Genomic DNA, 20718 nt, shown 5'->3' with positions numbered 1-20718 from the left:
GCCTTGCAAAATTTTAGTTGTCAATTTGCATACTCTGAGTAACTTTCTGATGGGTGGATAAATATATAAATAGGTTTCTTCACTCTTAATCATCATGGTACAAAATTAGTAAATTTTTCATCTGGGATAATTTTTGCAAGTCTGGTTCAGAAATACCTATATGGGTGAAATGACCTCTAGCTGAATTAGTTTAAAGGTGGATAATAATCCTTACTTAAATAAATATGACTGAAATATTAATTTTTCACATCAGTGACATATTTTAAGTTTTACCTCTTCAAAGAGTATAAGAGATGTTGCATTTTTTTTGTTGGCTTCCTCTCCTCCCACTTCCTTGTTTGTTGACTTAGTTTGAATATCCACTTTTTCTTTAGATGAATTCTGAGTATTTGCTGCATATAGACAGAATGAGCCATAAGATTAATGTAAAGTTAAAAGATGATTCAAGCTGTTTAATAGGCAACTGTACAATGCATTAGTGCCCTGTATGTATGAAGTGAAAAAAAAAAACGGCATCAACATAAATATTCAAACACGCCTATTTTCTTTTCTGATGTCTCTAGAGGACAATGATCTGCATAGGTTCCTGGGGATTACTGACTATTTGGGAAATGCTGACTGCCCAAGGTGCATTAACTCTTAAAAATAAAAATTAGATAGGAGAAACTCATTAGGATATCTAGTCCATGCAGGATTGTTGGTTGCTGTAATGCTTTCTTTCTCCTATTCTTTATCAGAGTACATAGGCCCGGTCCTGCAAAGACAAACACTTGCTTAACTTTCCACAAATGAATAGTCTTATTGAAGTCAATGAGGCTACTCACTTTGTAAAGCACATATATAAATCATCCCCGAGCATCGTAAGTTACACCGACATAAGCGCCAGTGTGGACAGTGCTATGTTGGCGGGAGAGCTTCTCCTGCCAACATAGCTTCTGCCGCTCGTGGGGGCTAGAATAATTAAGCTGACAGGAGAGCTCTCCCCCTCAATTTAGAGCAGCTACATTAGAGCGCTTACAGCAGTGCCCATGTAAACTCTCTAGTGTAGCCGTGCCCTAAGTGTTTGCAGTAACTAGGCCTTTCCAGGGAAAGGACCCTTTCCTATTATGTGTTCATACAGCACCTAAAGAAAGGGGCCCCAATTTTGGATGGGGTCTCTAGGAACTACTATAATACAAATAATGTATTTTCTAGTGCTTTGTCTAGTCTGTGTCATAGCTGATTATTATTCCTCAGTATTTCATGTTATCCATTTCTATACATGCTACGCTATAGTTGGGATGTTAGAATACCTACAAACAGTTTAAAACACTGGTGGGCAACCTGCGGGCCGCATGTGGCCCATCAGGGTAAACTGCTGGTGAGTTGCGAAATAGTTTGTTACTTTGACCATCTGCAGGCATGGCCACCCGCAGCTCCCAGTGGCTGCGGTTCACTGTTCCCGACCAATGGGAGCTCCGAGACACAGTGCAGGCCGCAGGTTGCCTACCACTGGTTTAAGGTATAGATATGCATTTGCTTATCATGCTCTCTTGCATTATATTGTCTCTGAAGTTGTTTGCACAGTATGATTCATCGATTCCAAGGAAAAAAGGGACCATTGTGGTCCTCTCATCTGACCTCCTGTACAACGCAGGCTAGACAACTTCCTCCAAATTCCTTTTGAACTATAGCATCTCTTAAAATCTAACAATTTTTCCAACCCCAAACAGAATAACCCCATTATAAACAGTAATACCTACCTTTGTTTTTTGTTTGAGATTTTACTATCTCTTCATTACTCTCAGGTTTAGAAGATATTTTGAAATAATTTGCTAATGTTTTAGGGGGTAAGCTTCGTTTTAATCCTGTTCCTTTGGGTGAAAGTGGAGGTTTTCTTGGTGAAATAGCTTTCCTGGGAGAATTTATTTTTTCTGAAAGACAAGGTTTACATTAGCCTTCAACTTCTCAAATACTTCTCAGGTAAACTGACAACAGGGTTGAGGTTCAGCTGTTTTCCATGTAGTACAAAATAGTCTAATGTAAGCAACAGTTCGCATAGTTACTTTTCTCCTTGTTTCTGTTAATTCACCTATGGTTAACATCCCATACAAGTGCTGCAGCACTTATTCTACAATGCAGAAATAATTATTGGGGATAATCAAATTAAAAGTCACTGTAAAAACAATGTAATTCAGTAAATAGAGTTGGGGTTGGGTTTTTTTTGCCTGAACCAATGAAGCAAAAACATTCAGAGTCTGACAAAACTGGGTTTACCACTTTAATATGAATGTCTTTTAGCTTCCTTCTGATGGCCTCTCAGAGGAAAAGGTAAGATAAATTACACACTTACTCGGGGACTTGGTGCTGCTACAACTGTTAAAGAAGCAAGGTTTATGTGCATTTACACCTTGTTTGTCCACTTGATGAGACTGAGTAGCCTCCTTTAGCTGAGATAGGATCTGTCTACCACTTCGCTGGCAAGAGGCATTAACTTCAAATATCTGCAAGAATAATTTATGAAAAGGGAATTCAGATGCCCTTTATTTAAAAAAAGTTATTTTTATACTTCTACGTACAAATTAGAAAAGCAGATTAACAACAAACCTTAAAACCAAGCTCCTGAGCACAAGCATATACTGCAGCAGTCTTTCCCACCCCTGATGGGCCAGTAATCAGCACAGTATTGCACAGAATATTCTCTTCCTCACTCTCAGATTTGTCATCTTTAAAATCCATGCTGTCCATAGAATCTACACAATTATTTCAACCAAAGGAAACAATTTAATAATCATTTTAACCATTATCAATTCTAGCCATTTCACATCCGAGGGAAATAAGACAATGTGAACATAACATACTTTTCATATTTCAAAAAAAAAATATATATATATTTTTCAAACAAAGATTGTATGTCTTTTAAAGTCAATATTTTGCAAAATGTGGAAAAATTGCAGCACCTTGCTGACTCTCTCGGTCATCTTTTTCACTCTTCTGATTTCTTTTTTCCTCCCAATCAGCTCTTTTTTTCCATTCTTTCAGCCAACTACAGAAAAAAAACCCAGAAGAGAGATATTAAATATTACTCAGTAAACTGACCCAAGTTCAGATGGAATAGTTCAGAACTCTTCAAGGATTCCTTCTTTACTCTCCATTTATCCAAGCCAAGTGTAGAAACAATTACATTCATTTTTTTCAAAGAAGTATTTGAAATAAACCACAGAAAATAGTGAGACTGATCAAACAGATCGATTAGTAGTTTATTATTCTAAAGTAAATGTTTTTTTAGTAAAACACTCAATGCATGTCTTTGTTAGGGTTTTGTTGAGTTCACAATCTGAATGATTCATTTCCCCAGAAACATTGCATTTTACTGTTAAGGCACAATTGATGCTATTACTAAAAACTGACAAACTGCCATGATTACAGAGGATGGTCTAAATATTAAACATGCATTTTAAAAGGTACGTTCTCTTCACAAAGATTGCTGTTAGTCATAGTGGTGTTGAGTCAGGGACACTTATCTAGGAGTATGATGAAGATCAATTAGGTTTATTACAGGTCCCCAAAACACTTGTCAGATAACATCTTTTAGTCACCACCCAACCTGGGCTGCAATTAGTTAGCATTTGTTTAAAATACAGAGCCTTTCATTTGCATCATAAATGAAAAGTTCTAATATAGCACAAATGGTTGTGACAAAAATCATTACCATAAAACAACTATTTGATGGTCTCTGAGGCATGAATTATGGTGGCAGTTTCATCATTAGGGGACAAGTGCTGGCAAACAGCATTGATAGATGCAACCAAAAAATTAGGTGCCCCTATTGGAAGAGCCACCACAATAACTAGCACCCATCTAGGCAGTCTCAAACGATGAGCAAAAAGGATTGGATGATCATGAGGACTAAATCATCCTCCATCCTGAAAATAATCTCTATTTTATAATATATTATCAAGTTGAGGCATATGTGTAAAAAAACATGGAAGAGCTCTGGCTCCTGTTAGAATTGTTACGCCCATTGTGTATAAATAAAAGATTTCAGTCCCCACTGCTATCAGTCTGACAAAATTAAGTTTACTGAAATACTAGCAAGCCTGAACATTGGAAACATTTCACTCCATCCCAGAATCCAATGTAAAAATTCAGTGTCTGTTGTGCTTTAATGCCAGAAGGCCCCAATTCTGATTGAGACTCCAAAATGCTACCATAAAATAACTTAGGGATAGCAGATCATTTTATATCAATTGGCATTAAACTTGCTTCCACAGTATTGCAAAAATCTTATTGCAACACAATACCAAACATTGCAGACCTTAAAAAAGACCCCAAGTATTGTGATGTTCAGAATTATTTTGTTAAGACAATAGAATCATAGAAATGTAAGGCTGGAAGGGGCCTCAGGAGGTCATCTAGCCCCCTGCACTGAAGCAGGACCATGTATAACTAGACCATCCCTCACAGGTGTTTGTCTAACTTGTTTTAAAAAATCTCCAACAATGTGGATTCTACAACCTCCATTGGAAGCCTATTCCAGTGCTTGACTATCCTTATAGTTAGAATTTTTTTTCTAATATTTAACCTAAAATCTCCTTTGTTGCGGATTACGCCAATTACTTCTTGTCCTACGTTCAGTGGACATGGAGAACAATTGATCCTCATACTCTTTATAACAGCCCTTAACATATTTGACTGTTATAAGATCCCCCCCTCAGTCATCTTTTCTCAAGACTAAACATGCCCAGTTTTTTTAACCTTCCTTATGGGCCAGATTTTCTAAACCTTTCATCATTTTTATTGCTCTCCTCTGGACTCCCTCTAAATCAGTGGTGGGCAACCTGCAGCCCGTCAGGGTAATCCACTGGCGGGCTGCGAGACAGTTTTTTTACATTGACTGTCCATAGGCACGGCTGCCCGCAGCTCCCAGTGGCCACAGTTTGCCGTTCCCAGACAATGGGAGCTGCGGGAAGCGGTGCAGCCCGCAGGTTGTCCACCACTGCTCTAAACTGTCCACATCTTTCTTAAATGGTGCCCGAAACTGGACACAGTACTGTAGCTGAGTCCTCACCAATGTTCAGTAGAGAAGGACAATCACCTGCCATGTCTTACATACAACACTCCTGTTAATATACAAAAGAATATTAGCCTTTCTTGCAACTGCATCACTATTGTTGACTCAGGGTTTGTTTTCATGTACAGTGTTAACATCAGTGCAGCTGCGCAGCTTTAGTGAAGACACTACTACGCCAACAGGAGAGCTTCTTCTGTTGGCATAGTTAATTCACCTCCCTGAGAAGCAGTAGCCATGTCAACAGGAAAAGCTCTCCCATCGACATAGTGCTGTCTATACAAGGGGATTAGGTTGATATAACTACATCGCTCAGGCATGTGGATTTTTCGCACCTGAGTGACGTAGTTATACCAACATAGGTCTGTAGCGTAGACCTGGACTCATTCAATTTGTGATCTACTAAACCCCCCAGATCCTTTTCAGCAGTGTTACTGCCTACCTAGTTATTCTCCAATTTGTAGGTGTGCATTTGACTTCTTCACCTTAAGTGTAGTACTTTGCTTGTCTTTATTGAATTTCATCATGTTGATTCCAGACCAATTCTCCAATTTGTAAACTCCATTTTGAATTCAAATTACGTACTCCAAAGTGCTTGCAATTTGTCCAACCTTGATGTCATCTGCAAATTTCATAAGCATACTTTCCACTCTGTTATCCAAACCATTAATAAAACTATTGAATCGTACTGGACCCAGGACAGACCCTTGTGGGACATCCTCCCAGTCTGACAGTGAACTATTGGTAACTATTCTGAGAATGGTCTTTAAACCAGAATTGCATCCACCTTATAGTAATTTAGTATAGGCCACAGTTCCCTGGCTTGCTTATGAGAATGCCTTGTGGGACAGTCTCAAAAATCCTCATTAAAATCAATGATATGTTTACAATAGGATACATTTTCTCATATCTGACCTGTGTAACTTTTTTATTTCTGTTGAGTTCCCTATAAGTTCACTGGAGTCCTGAGGTTGATATTTTTCTGTCCAGAGCACATCTTCCTTTTCACCACCTATAGCACAGAAAATAGATATTGTCCATTTTAAACATTTCTGCATCTAGAAAAACTAAGCAAGTTGAGTTCAATTTTATGATTATTTTATAGCAGGCTTTTTGGAGGAACACTGGAATTAAGAGAATAAGATGGGGAAAATGGACCAACTCACACAAGCAAAAAAGAGCCAAGACACTTCTCAACAAGTGCCTAGAGCCAAACGCTGGTTGCTGTGCACAGCCTGAGTAAGTGGGCTGTGTGCAGGGGATTACATGAAAGTTGGGGGTAAAGGCAAAGAAAAAGGAAGAAGAGAATTCACACTGTTGGAGGATCATGCACACACAAACATCCAAGTTCATGATAGATTCATAGAGTTTAAGACCAGAAGGGACATCCATATCATAGACCATTAAATTTCACCCAGCTACCCCTTTATTGGGCCTAATAACGTGTGTGTGCGCACACACACACACACACACACACACACACACGGTTAAGCAGGATGAAAATAGTTATTTTAAAAAAAATTAGTAACAGAAAATTTTTAATTAAAATCAGCTATTTATTTGCATGTTACTAGTTCTTTACTTTCTTCCCATTTCATATAGGCTTAAATTTCTACAGTGGATATTTTGCTTCTTTGACTAGTTTCCTAGTTGTCAATAGAATTTCAGATTTTACTGAAAGATTTTTTCTACAAAAAAAGTTTCACATTTAAAATGATTATTTACAATGAAAAAGACAAATCTAGGACCTCATTAATATCCTTGCTGTGAGAACAGCACAAATTAACACAAAATTGATAAGCAAATAGCTTCTGCTACATTTGCAACCAACAGTACCTTCTGATTTACTGAACTTCCACATGTCAAGAAAGCTCCTCCATCAGGGGTTTGCAATTAAGTTAATGGCACTATTCAGGTGAGTAAAATCACAAACCTATTTGCAGGATGATGGCCTTAATTTTCAGTAGTTTGGTTTCTGGTTCCAAAACTATAGCCATTTTGTAAAATTCAATTAAGATACCCTACATCACTAATGACATTTACAAAAAAACCCAATAAAACAGCATTTATAATTTCATGCATAACAAATTTTTATCTAATGTTGCAATAGTACAAATGTTCAAGTTATAGCTTTACAAAGTCTCAACCTGACTGATGTCAATATTTAAAAAGTAAAGCAAGTAATTTAAATAATGATTTATACTGGCTTGATTTAAAATCGCTCCATTCCCCCTCTGTGGATCTGCCAAAGACCATTTGGAACTGTGCTCTGCAGCACACTGTGGGGATTCCATGAGCCCCATCTAGGTCCATTCACTTAATAGTATGAGAGCATTTTCTAAGAATTTAAGTAGCAAATGTAAAAAGTTACCAGAGGCAGGGTTTAATTTTGATCCAAGTTCACTGTCTTCTATTGTTTTAACATCAGATTCCTGGGGTTTATTTGTTTCTATGTGTGTTACTTTTTCTGTGTCTGCTTGCTTTATGCAGGATACTTGGGTAACTATGCTCTTGGGAGTTTGGGATTTTAATTCAGTCTCTGCATTATCAAATTGTTTTCTTGGTTTTGATTTGTGGTCTTCGGGTCTTTTTCTTTTCTTCTTAGTTTCTTTCTGATTTTCAGAATGGATTTGATCTAGTTCAGAATTTGTAGTTTCATGTTCTTTCATGCATACTAATCAAAAAAGAATAAAATGCATTACATCATTTCAAAACTTCAAATATACTGACAGTACATTTCTCACTGTTTCCTAAAATTTTAGAAATACTTTAATCACAATGACCCAAAATAAGATTACTGTAGTTTTATTCAGATAATGTTTGTATTTTATATACTTTTTAAAACATTTACATTGTCCTGAAATTTACTTGTTTCTATGTCATCAGTCGTTTTAGTTATATACGTTACTAACCTTGTTTTTTATTTTTGAAAAGTACATGTTCAGTTTGCTTTTTCAGAAACTGGTAAAAAACTTTTCTCACAGGAAACTGTGAGTTAGAAGATCTGATCTCTTCCAACAAATACTTCCTTAGTACTTTGGGAAAAACTGGTCTCTGTCCAGACAACTGCAATAAATATAAAATAAAAAGCCATTCAAGATACCCAAAAGCACTGACCAAATAAACCTACATGAAAAATTTCACTATTAAAGCAGAATTGTTTAACTAGTTTGTTAAGCACAATGACTACATACCCTTTGACATGCTATAACAGGAAGGCGCAAGCTACATTAACCACCTTTGAGTTAAATAAATTAATCACAGACAAATGCCTTAATTAACGCCACAGGATTTTGTAAAAGATCAAAAGCCCTGAAAATGTAAGCCCTTTTGATTGACTTAGTTATTATAGCAATAAAAGACTAAAAATACTAACCACAATTAAAGAATTGTTGCCGCTAGGTTTTGAATTTAACACTGAGAATTCACCAAGTGAAATAGTGAGTTTTGTGACATCAGTTACTTCAGTGTTTAGTTCTCTTAGCTTGGTTAGAAGAGGACAGGACGGTGATGTCAACCTCCACACCGCACAACCTATGTAAGAATTAAAACATGGTTAAGAAAAAAAAAGTACTTAATCCATGAACTCAGCCTCCTAGACCAAGTGAAAAGTAACTGCTATACCCTCAAAGCCAAGCCTATTTAATTTACATTGCAACATCTTCACACCCTTATCAACTTCATGCTCCCACCAGCTAAACAATTCTGCATACCCTCCCATATACTTCCTCCTCCCACCTAGTGATCCTGTGCTCTTCCCACCCCTATTAATACATTCTGGGCTCCTTTAGTTCTTTGCAAGGCTGTCACTTCCTCAGTCCGATCCCCTCCAGGAGAAATTCAGTCATACTCCCTTCTCTTCGAGAGACAACAGCCACTGCCCCAACTACTTTCATTCCTCTCTCTCACTCTCTTAAAAAGAAAGCAGAGCAGCACAATCCCTCATCTCTTAAGGAAAGAGCAAGTAGCTCAGGGATCCCTTTTGCTCCAAGCTTCTTTCAGTGTTAGAGAAGTAGCAGCACCTGGGCTGCTCTGGTTTTTCTTATCCCGTTTCCTTTCAGAAAAGAATCAGCTTCTTCCATGTCCCACCTGGCCAAAAGCAAGATTTTTACTCTCTAACTAAGTAGTTTTTTCAAGTCCTATTTTATTATGCATTATATCTTTTAAACATGCTATTTGTCTACTTATGAATGTATATGTTCCATATTACTGAAGTATCTGAGCTCTGTTTTAAAATCTGTATTTGACAAGACTATTTTTAATGCCAATAAACTTATTTAGTTTTGTTACTGCAACACAAAGCAAAAGTAGGAGCTGCCAATTATTCCATCATAGTTATACTAAAAAGCTTGGTCCCTGAACCTTTAATTTTCAACACAGATCTCCTAGAGATATACTTGAATTTACACAGGCTCACAGACAAAGAAAAACTTACTATCGTCCTTCTGCTGTACATGGACAACTCTCTGAAAACAGCAACTTGCCACAGAGTATGCTTCTAATACTGCTGCTTTCTTTGCAATGTGCCTTTTTAGAGACTCTGGCAAACCACTCATCAAAAATTCACGTTTTGCTTTGAACTGCTCATCGTCTTGAGAATTTTCAGATGTATCTTGGCTTTAAATAAAGTAAGTGACAATGAAAAGCAATCAAGCTACCAAGCATGCAGAGTTCACAACAGTGTTTAATATGGATCAAGTTTACTTATCCCTACCAGCAATTTGACTCATTCCAAACTGTGTCAGATATGCAATCCTGAATTAAGTTTAATACCTATGGTACCCATTGTATTAAAAATGAAATTGTTTATATGTTATCGTGAAATTGCATACAACTTCTCTAGGAGAAGGGGGATATGCTAACATAATTCTTCTGATTATCACACCTTTGAAGTTTCGCCCTGAGGAGGGGACCCATTGTCTGTCTGATTGCCTATCCATGGTCTCTTCAAAAGGTTCAAAGTGGATTCTCTAGAGACCAACAAACAAAGAAAGGACATAGGGATAAATAACTTGGCGATCAACTGACTCAGGGCTTTTGTTCTGATCCAGCTAAAGGACAGGACCTCTGGTCCATGGTGGGCCCCCATCCTTAGGGAAGGACTGGAAAGACTTCGGCCTACTGAGGCCCCATAAGACTGGGTGCTTGTTCTGAGTAGAGGCTGTGATGAACATGAAACACAAAAAATCCTAGGTGGGATTTGAAGGACTACTTCTGCCAGAGCCTTTGTTTTTATGAGGGGTTGAACTCTGGTAAGCTTATTAACATGCATTTAGTTTCTTTATTGTTTTTAATAAATTTTCTCCACCGTGCTTTTACCTTAAGAATAAAATATGCTTGCTTAGTAAGAACTGTGTGGTAACTTATAACTGTGAGCAATTACACTGTTATTACTCTCTGAAAAGAAGGCAAAAAGAAACCTGCTTGAACACACTGTCTTTTTCTGGGAATAATACACTGAAGGCAGGAAACTGTTCAGCCTGGAGACACCCCTGTCAGATAGGAGATTGGAGAAGACATGTATGTCTGAGAGAGGAAGTGGACAAGGGAGCCGAAACCCTCAGAGTGGGTGCCATTGCTGGACCACTAAGGGCAAATATAGGTCCAGTTGCCCTGAACAGTGCCACAGATAATTTACATATTACAATCTCTGCTAAACACTAAGGTTTACTAAGAGTAACAAACCTGAAAATGGAATATACACTAATCTTCCTGGTTCCCACAGTTCTAAGGCATATTTTAAGAAGATATGGTAGATGTGGTATATCTTGACTTTAGTAAGGCTTTTGATACTGTCTCGCATGTCTTTCTCATAAACAAACTAGGGAAATACAACCTAGATGGAGCTACTATAAGGTGGATGCATAACTGGTTGGAAAGTCGTTCCCAGAGAGTAATTATCAGTGGTTCACAGACATGCTGGAAGGGCATAATGAGTGGGGTCCCGCAAGGATCGGTTCTGGGTCCAGTTATGTTCAATATCTTCATCAATGACTTAGATAATGGCATAGACAGTACACTTATAAAGTTTGCGGATGATACCAAGCTGGGAGGGGGTGCAAGTGCTTTGGAAGATAGGATTAAAATTCAAAGTGATCTGAACAAATTGGAGAAATTGTCTGAAGTAAACAGGATGAAATTCAATGAGGACAAATGCAAAGTGCTCCACTCAGGAAGGAACAATCAGTTGCACACATACAAAATGGGAAATGACTGCCTAGGAAGGAGTACTATGGAAAGGGATCTGGGGATCATAGTGCATCACAAGCTAAATATGAGTCAACAGTGTAACGTTGTTGCAAAAAAAGCAAACATCATTCTGGGATGTATTAGCAGGAGTATTGTAAGCAAGACACAAGACGCAATTCTTCCACTCTACTATGCGCTGATTAGGCCTCAGCTGGAGTATTGTGTCCAGTTCTGGATGCCACATTTCAGGAAAGATGTGGACAAATTAGAGAAAGTTCAGAGAAGAGCAACAAAAATGATTAAAGGTCTAGAAAACATGACCTATGACAGAAGATTGAAAGAACTGGGTTTGTTTATACTGGAGAAGAGAAGACAGGGGGGACATGATAACAGTTTTCAAGTACATAAAAGGTTGTTACAAGGAGGAGGGAAAAAATTGTTCTTCTTAACCTCTGAGGATAGGACAAGCAGCAATGGGCTTAAATTGAAGCAAGGGTGGTTTAGGTTGGACACTAAGAAAAACTTCCTAACTATCAGGGTGGTTAAGCACTGAAATAAACTGCCTAGGGAAGTGGTAGAATCTCCATCATTGGGGATTTTTAAGAGCAGGTTAGACAAATACCTGTCAGGGATGGTCTAGATAATACTTAGTCCTGCCTTGAGTGCAGGGAACTGGGCTAGATGACCTCTTGAGGTCCCTTCCAATTCTATGATTCTAAGATGTTTCATATTACAGTCATTATTAACTAAATGCAGGTTTAGATTTTGAGCAACATAAAAAGGACCCAACAACAGTACAAAAATCAGCCTGTAACATTTTAATATGTAACATACCAATTGATATTGAAACCCAAAACATTTTTACTACACTTTGATGTGTACTTTAAATATTATGTAACATGATAGGCTTACAAAGAAACCTGGGTATTTCAATATGACCATGAAAGAATTCAATACATTTCTCATAAATCATACACAATTTGTACTGGACTGACCTGCTTTCATCAAAAATTAGGATTGGTTCATCTGCAATGTTTTGAGCTTTTTTGCCCAGGAATGAAGGCGGAACTCTTACTTTTCCTTTAAAAATAAAGCAGATCTGGATTAGTACTAACATCCAAATAATTGCTACAGTTATGTTTTCACCCTAATTTCATCTCCATATTAGATATTTGTGTTATGTATAGCAATATTCCTAAAATCTAATATACTTTTCTTCATGAAAGACTTATTCTGTAACTTAATTCCCTTAAAGCTTTCTCGCTCGTGAGACACTGTCAACTTAAAAACTCTGTCTAAAAATATTTTACTTGGTACTGTTAAATATTTTTCTCTAGTTTCACTTTTACCTTGCAAGTCAGACAGTAATTTGTGCATAGTCAGCTTCTCCTTCAGTACGAGCATATAAAAGCATAATGATAAAAACCACATAAATTAGCAGGACGACAAAGAGGAATGGTGGAGTACCAGAAATTATTTTAGTTTCTTTAAATTAGAGATTTCCAAAATTGTTCTACTCTATTTAAAGGACACTGTCAAGAGGACATATACACATAGTTTCTTTGTTGTTAATTATGTATTAGTGTAGCACACAAATCAGAAGTCAAAGTAGGTCTTGGTGTTCAAGATTGGCACTTTATACATTGAAATAAAGATTAAATGTGTTTATTTAAATCCAATTACCGTGTGAGCTCTTAGTAACCTTCACATTTCTAGATTTTTTCCCTAATACATCATTTAAACTTCGAAGTTTCTTTTGCTTTTTCTCCACATTCGGTGTAGAAGCAGTGGTACTACTTGGGCTTGAGTCTAAAATTATTACTGAATCCTGGACAGGAAACAAAAAGAAATTGATTAAAAATGAAATACAACTTCATCCCCAAATTGTTCCTTTTACTGTTTCCAATTGTGAACATTACCAATTAATGATAGGTATTGCTGGAGCTGATAAATTAGACACTGTTGCAAAGCTCGAAAATTGCTCTATGTAATAGTTCTACTTGTGTTTCCTACAAAGGGGTATAAAGAGTAAGTTACAGGAAAAAAAATCAACTCAGGCAGCAAGTACACAAGTGAGCTTTTTTCCTACAAAAAGGAAAAAAGGAACATTGTGAAAGTGGTGTGACTTTAGAACTTTTTTTTTCCAAAAACTGCCCATGAGATGTCATTCTGTTTAGGAACAGTTATGCATATAGGTCATATATTTCTGGCCTGCCCCATCCCTTTTGGTTGTAACTACTAAGGATATTTAAGAAACCAAGATCCTGCATCTTCTGGGTAAATGACCAGTTTCCTGTTAAGAAAATTGAGGTTTTTACTTTAAGTAAAAAATGTCAATCAGAACACTATAGTAAGCTATGTCCTGTTAGAGTCTGATTCCACAGCCCATTTGGCTGCAGGAATGATCCCTTAATCTTCAGACCCAGCTCATACCAGTTAATAGTGTAAAACCAAAACTATGCTACCACATCATCACCATTCACTTCACATGATCCCATAGCGGAAATATGTACATAGGGTAAGAAATTAAAACTATATTATTACTTAAATGAGACTATCTAAACTTTAAAAGCAATTTGGATTCTATACTACTCAAAATTTGCAAACTTACTTCATTTTCTTGGAATTTTTTCTTTTCAGCAAGAGCTTGCTGTCGAGACGAGCGTCTTACAGGTGTTGGGGTATCTTCATTAGCCTTTGATCTATTATGTTGTATGGCCTTTGCTTTTTCAATCAATTGTTTAGCTTTGGATATATTTTTAGAAGTACAGCTCATCTATCAACGAAGTACAAAATAACAAAAACGCCTGACCATTTATAGCCATATATTCTACATTTAAATAAAAATCAGTCTACATAAGTTACATCATTCTTAAAGCTCATGTGGCATACAATTTACAAGGAAATAAAATGATTGTGGGAATCACTTTTTTCCCTTAAGGGAAATCTTATTTGGTGCCATCTTACACAAGCACATTATCAGGAGACTCAGATTTGCAGGCCAGAAGGGACCATTGTGATAATCTAATTTGATCTTCTGTATGACAAGGTTGGGCTTTTTATGGGGCAGGCCCCATAGGGTGTTCCCCAAAATAGAGAATATTGGCTAAACTATGATCATCATGAGGACCATAACTCCTACAAGTCTATTGCTATCACTGGATACCACTTTTACAAAGATACCGCACAAGTTATCAGAGCAGAATGGAAGGGATTGCCATTAAAGATTTAAAAAAAAAAAAAATTAAGTGTGGAGCAGCAGCAGACACTATGGAGCAGACAAGATATAAACAATTAATTAAAAATAATATTCTGCCCATGAAAGACACCTGACAGCCATACAAAGAAAATTTCTAATTTATCCATGAAAAACAAGTAGAGCACAGGCAATAATAATTTAAGCTTTCTTGTACTGCACCCGATATGATCAACCCAGTTCTGGAGGCACTTGAGTCTCTGAATAATCTTTGCTCCTGCTGCTGAAAATGCTAACTAGAATGCCAGGTAGTGCCAAGTCTAAGGTGGCTTGTTTCTGCCATATAACTGTACTACGATATCATTCTGATAAAGATTTCTCGGGTATGTTGTAGAAAGCAGCTTCACACCTACTGAAACATGTTCAAGACTAAGGTACTGCATCATCATCACAACTGTATACTGGTTATCTGTCCACCTGAAACCAAATTCAGCCCACCCATGCTGGAGGCGTAAACCTATGAGCCAGAAGTAGAGATGAATGAAACTGGGAGGCCTGGTGGTGACAAAAAGCCCAACCTTGCCTATTTAGAACAAGATGCTGAGTTTTGCAAGGAGGCTATCCCCTGGGCCCTGATCAGAGACTCTGTATTTTGTATCAGCCTCTGGTCAGAAGATGCCTTATAACTGAAGCTTCACTCCCTTCCTCAGAGCAGCTAGAGAAGGAGCTTTCTGGCTCTTGATATCCCTGCACAGCCTCCTCAATGATGTTGATATCTCTTCCTGACAGACAACTCTATCTTTCCCTCCTCCCCACAGCCTTCAGTATTTGGGTCTTTTTCCTCTACTTAAGAATTCCAGTGCATGCCTCAGTTGCTACTTATGCTTTTCCAAGCTACAGCAGGAACCTGACATGATTTTTGACAGTTTTACTGCTGTTCACAGTACCCTGAGTAACAGCAGTAAAACAGAAGTCCCATTTCATTCAGATGTATCTTGGCAAAGCTAATGCCACTGGACCCATCTTCCTGCAGACAGACATTGCATCTGATTACACTAATCTTCCAAATATGTTTTATTTTTTAAATTTTAGCTTAAGTTCTGTAATAATTCAAGATTTAGGTGCTACACTTATTTACTTTAATGTTCTACAAGTGACTTTTCAAACAAACACATAACAGACTTGATTATTTAAGCTACCTTTATATTTCTTGGAGTAAATTCTTCATTTTCCATTGCTCCAGCTTTGTCAGATTTTTTAGATGCATTAATTCGAGTAAACCTCATTCTAAACAAGGAAAAACATCATGAAATTAATTTTTTTTAAAAGGAGGCATCAGTCTACACCCCAGATTCATTGGAATTTAAGACTGACTTATCAACAGATGCAAAAATCCTAATGAATAAAGGAGCTAACTGTATTTTTCCTTTGAGCACAGGCATACACCCAAATGATATTAACATTCATGTCAGAAAGAGAATATTTCCAAGTGTGTCAAGTTACTGTAGTTCATTTATTCTTAAAGCTCTCAGACACAGTTAGAATAGGAACTTTTGCTTCCCTATCCCATTCCACTGATTTAAAAACAAAACCTGGAAAAAAAAAATCAGAATTTTGACTTGGGTAAATACAGGAGGGAATTCTTAGCCATCTGAGGATACTTAATCTTGCATACCATTTTCTACTCACCTATTGTGATCTGCTTTTCAACAGATTAGCAGAAGTTGCAACATCTTCCCATATGCCAAAACTGCAAACATGCTCCAGAATGTAACAATATTATTTCATCTATGGAAGAAATGAATCTCCAGACTTGGACTAAGGACCTGATGCTGCAAAGTTCCAGGTATATACAGCAGCTGCAGCATAGGGCTCTACTCATTCTAAGACCAGTCAAAAGTTCAGTTCTTCCATGTTGCTATTCAACCAGCCTGCCAGTTTGTAGGAAACTTAGGAATGCTTCTCAATCCACTTACCCTCTATATCCTGCCTTTAATGCTGAAATTTATATAAATAAGCAACCATTCTAGTTGATAAAAATTATTTACCAAAGCAAAATATACCAGATGTTCTAAAAATGCAAACTTTTACCTTATTGGGCTCTTTGCATCAAAGGGTACTGTAATCACCTCAGCTTTATACATGTTGCTTTTCCTCAAGGATCTATTGCTTGATTTTGGTGTGGAAGCATGTAGGGGACTATCACCTAGTGCATTTTCAGAAACTGTATTACTAATCCTAGCTTTTTCAGGCATAATGTTTTTGAAGGTTTCAATTTTCTTTTGCCTTAGGCTCCTTCTTAATTCACTCTGTTTCAGATGTGATAAGATTCTTATATCATCTAAGGTTTTTTCCTTAATATGAGCATTAGCCCCAGTATTTTCATTATTTCCAATACTATTTGGAACATTTGTTTCTTTAGTCTCCAAAACCTTCCTTCTTTTCTTTTTAAGCATATTAGTTCTCTCCTTAGTAGTACTACTTTTTTCGGTACTACAGTGTGAACGTTTGTCAATATAATCCTTTAGTATTTCACTTTCATGTCTTGTATTTGAGGCTGCTTCACTTTCTTCCATTCCCTCATTTTGTTTTGAAGGCTTTTCACTGACTTCCTTCAGTTTTCCAGGTATTTTTTTAACTCCACTTTTTACCGTATCAGATGTTGGTTGTCTAAAAGCTTTCATAAATTGATGTCTTTCTTCTACAGTACATTTTGGCTTCACAGCTTCAGGACCTACAGCTTCTAGTACAGCTAACTCCAATTCTTCCTCCTCTATAACTACATTAGATTTTCTTTTCTGAGTCATTTGTTCAGTCTGTTCAATCTCTAAAACAGATGGACTGCTTTCTCTTTCTATTTCATACCCTTTTTGCTTCAAAAAGATAGAAGCTATTTTCCTAGAAACCTTTTGCTCCTTTAGCAGAGAGGGAGATTTTGGGGGAATGGGATGAATCTGTGCAAGGACAGTTACTGTCCGAAGAGGTAGTTGCTGAGACTCCTCGACATTTTCAGGGTCACTGGTGCTACCACTTTTGTCTGTTTCACTTGCTATAATAAAATTGTTTAGTGTTGGCATTCTGGTATCTGGAATTTGATCCACTTTATTTTCTCCTTGACTTTTCAAAAAGTCCTCAAATGACACTGTGATTGTACTATCATTTAACTGTGATGTCTTATCCACATTAACTTCAAGGCTTGAAATACTTACAGTACTCTTACTTTCAATTATTTTAGAAGATGTGATTTGTTTTTTATCTTTTAGTTCCTTTTCATTCAGCTGGTTTTCAGAGGAGGAATTTTCAGACAAATCAGTATCAACTTTGTGCTTTCTTTTCCTTGATTTTATGTAATTTTTTGATACATTTAGTTCCGATCCAGTTTTCTTAGCACCTTTTCTGCAGGTGACACTGTTTGAAGAGTTTTTGCTTTGCTGATTATCTGCTGCTAATTCTTCTGCATGTTTTTGGGCAAGTAAAGCAGAAGCACTGTTATCAATAAAACTTGTATTTAAACACTCTTCCTTTGGTTTCATCACATCTGTACTGTCATTGCTATTAATTTCTATCACACATTGATTCTCAGGTATTTTAATATCTCTTAATTTACTATTTAAATTAACTCTCTTCCCTCTCCTTTTCAGCTTTGAAAAAGATTTTGAAGAAGGTCTCAAAGGTGATTTACAATCTTTACCATCATCAACACACAGCTGGTAAGACTGGTTTATTTTATTTTCTCCAACTCCAATGAGTAAAGCGGTCTTCTCATTTGTAGAAGTCTTTTTAAAATAATCCAATATGTTGTTAGATTTTGGTGGTGACACTTTATCCACTGTTCTTGCTAATGGTGAAAAATATTTTGTAATTGTTTTTATAGGGGGATCTTCCTCTCTTTGTTTCTTGCATGGCTACAAGAAAGAAAAAAAATCAACATTAATTTTAACAATGAGTAACAGTTACTTAGACTACTGAGGTATATAAGGTGATAACACTGAACAGTACATTGCCAAACTATTTAACAGGATAAAAAAAATCAAGTCTCTCTCTAAGGAAAGCTCATATGCTGGTGTATTTCAACAGATGTTTCAACTGTAGATAAAGCTATCCAGCAAGTTGGGTAGGGAAGCTCACTTGAAATTCACTCTGCAGAGTAGACCTCTGCACAGCCACAAGGACTTCAGTGAGACTTTGCACAGAGGTCTGCCTGCATGAAGTTAATTGCATGATCAGGGCCTAAAACAGCTCTGAAAAGATCCTAGACTACCTTAGTTAAGGAAGCCTATCTTCAAGAAAAATGATCTATGACTACGTTTTTCAGGGCAGTGACCAAAGTGCACCTTTGTACAGCACCTAGTCCAACCTGATATTGATTAGGGCCTAAAGGCATTATTGAAATGCAAATAGTAATATTAAAATATGTCTCAAGGAAAAGAAACTACATTCTAATTTTTTTCAAGAAATAGAAAATAATTTGTTACATCTTTCTTCGATATATGACCAGTACCACTTATCTGTCAGACTATCACTGAACCAACTTCAAGGTACAAATGTCATTATTTTGTAATAAATTGTTATGCTTCTTGCATTTGCCTATGAATTTGATAGTAAGGGATGGTCTACACTCAGTTCTTGTACTACTCTATACTGGTTGGAAACCAGTATAATTAAAGTGGTACAACCCCTTAGAGTGGATGCAGATGTACTAGTATAAAGGTCTTTATACCAGTACAAATTATTATCATAAAATTAGGGGCATAAACTATACTAGAATAAGGAACCATCTTTATACCAGTATAACTGTTTCTATAGTAGGTGTACAAATGATCTATTTCAGTAAAAATCAACCACATTCATAACAGCTAAAATATTGTGGATAGCTGAGGCCTTAAATATCAACAACAGGCTACACTACACTACAGTTTTTGTTGTAGGAGATAAATTGAGTGGACTCCTTCAGCCTTCAGGGAATCCACAAACATTATGAATAAAAAGACTGAGCCATAACTTCGGTAGCATTAGTGACATATACATTCAAGATAACAGTTGTTATTTGACATTTACCACTGGGATGCTGGGTTGGTGGGATGCAACAGGACAACATTTTCATGTTGAATCTTCATGTCTTAGCTCATTAATATTTAGTATTGAGGGAAGTTTTACAAACAGTAAAACAACAACAACCACCCCACAGTAACTCCTGATGGAACATCAGCATGAAACATACACCCCCACAGAACCAGGACATCTGTAAAGTGCAATCCCATACCACAGCACCACATCAGAGCCCCTGAACCTTTTTAGAAGGCAATACCAAACCATCACTTATTAGCATTATTAGCCTTACCAGAGTGCCTAGGAGCCCCAGTCATGGCCCAGGAGCCTGCTGCGCTAGGTGCTGTACAGCAAGACCGTCCCTGCCCCATCACATCACTGCCCTGTTCCACCACATTATCCCCATCAGCCCCCCAGTAACATGTCCCTCACCTCGCTGCACCCCAGCTCCTTGCTCAAGCCCCAGGACGAGGCCCCACAGCCCCTGACTTAGAAGACCCACTTCACAGCACCACAACAGCAGGACCAGGACTCCCGACCCGAGCCCTCCACCACCTCCTGCATTTCAACGCCAGAGCCCCCGCAGGCGCCAGGAACCCCACCCCAAAGCACGTCCCTCCCACAGCCGGACCCCAGCTCCCGAGTCCCGAGGGGCGGGTGTCTCACCGGGGCGTCAGTGTCCTTCCCCGGGGCAGAAGGAGCCGCCGCGGCCATGGTCACTCTCCCCATCATCCCCCCCGCGGCAGGGGGGGAAGCAGGATCCCTCAGTCCCAGGGAGACCCCTGCCCCAGAGCCATGGGGCAAGAGCGCCCGGCCCGGCCGAAGCCGCCTGACAGGAATTAACGCGCGACGGAAGCAGCCCGGCAGAAAAGCGCGCGCGGGACAGGTTCGGAGAGCCCGGCGCGAGAGGGGGGCGAGGCCAACCGGGCCACGTGACCAAAGCAGGCCTACACATCAAGACTTTCCAGCATCACGTGATGCTGGCACGGCTCCGGCTCCCTAGGGACAAGCCTGTCTAGGGTCACGTGATCTAAGCGCCAACTGGTCACGCCTCCTCCCTTCGTGCAGTCACGAGGTCTAGCGGCGAAGCAGGGGCTTGTCGCTGTCAGTTGGGTTTTCGCGCCGCCTGCACGTTGATGAAAAGGGGGTGGAGCGCGTACAGCGTCATGACGTAAAAATTGAAGGTAGAAATGGGAGGCAATAGAGGTCAAACTTTGTGCAAATGCAAAGTAGC

The 20718-nt window shown here is 38.1% G+C and overlaps 1 protein-coding gene across 1 annotated transcript in view; it reads right to left on the bottom strand.

Moving 5' to 3' along the window:
• The window catches only part of ATAD5 (ATPase family AAA domain containing 5), a 28844-nt gene extending 8253 nt beyond the window's left edge, over nt 1-20591 (bottom strand). Inside the window, exons 1-16 of the mRNA XM_039501415.1 lie at nt 20151-20591; nt 16527-18340; nt 15635-15722; nt 13851-14015; nt 12923-13067; nt 12235-12319; nt 9486-9667; nt 8427-8584; nt 7963-8116; nt 7422-7724; nt 5966-6062; nt 2940-3025; nt 2587-2732; nt 2333-2483; nt 1743-1913; nt 274-392 (exon numbers count right to left, since the gene is read on the bottom strand). Coding sequence (XP_039357349.1) covers nt 274-392; nt 1743-1913; nt 2333-2483; nt 2587-2732; nt 2940-3025; nt 5966-6062; nt 7422-7724; nt 7963-8116; nt 8427-8584; nt 9486-9667; nt 12235-12319; nt 12923-13067; nt 13851-14015; nt 15635-15722; nt 16527-18340; nt 20151-20216 — 3930 coding nt within the window. The 5' untranslated portion in view covers nt 20217-20591. The remainder of the gene's footprint in view (nt 1-273; nt 393-1742; nt 1914-2332; nt 2484-2586; nt 2733-2939; nt 3026-5965; nt 6063-7421; nt 7725-7962; nt 8117-8426; nt 8585-9485; nt 9668-12234; nt 12320-12922; nt 13068-13850; nt 14016-15634; nt 15723-16526; nt 18341-20150) is intronic.
• Between the last annotated feature and the right edge of the window lie 127 nt (nt 20592-20718).

The sequence above is a fragment of the Mauremys reevesii genome, linkage group 15, assembly GCF_016161935.1.
Source record: "Mauremys reevesii isolate NIE-2019 linkage group 15, ASM1616193v1, whole genome shotgun sequence".
Lineage (NCBI taxonomy): Eukaryota > Metazoa > Chordata > Testudines > Geoemydidae > Mauremys > Mauremys reevesii.
Note: the sequence above shows the minus strand (reverse complement) of the source record. Positions and strands in the feature narration are given on the sequence as shown.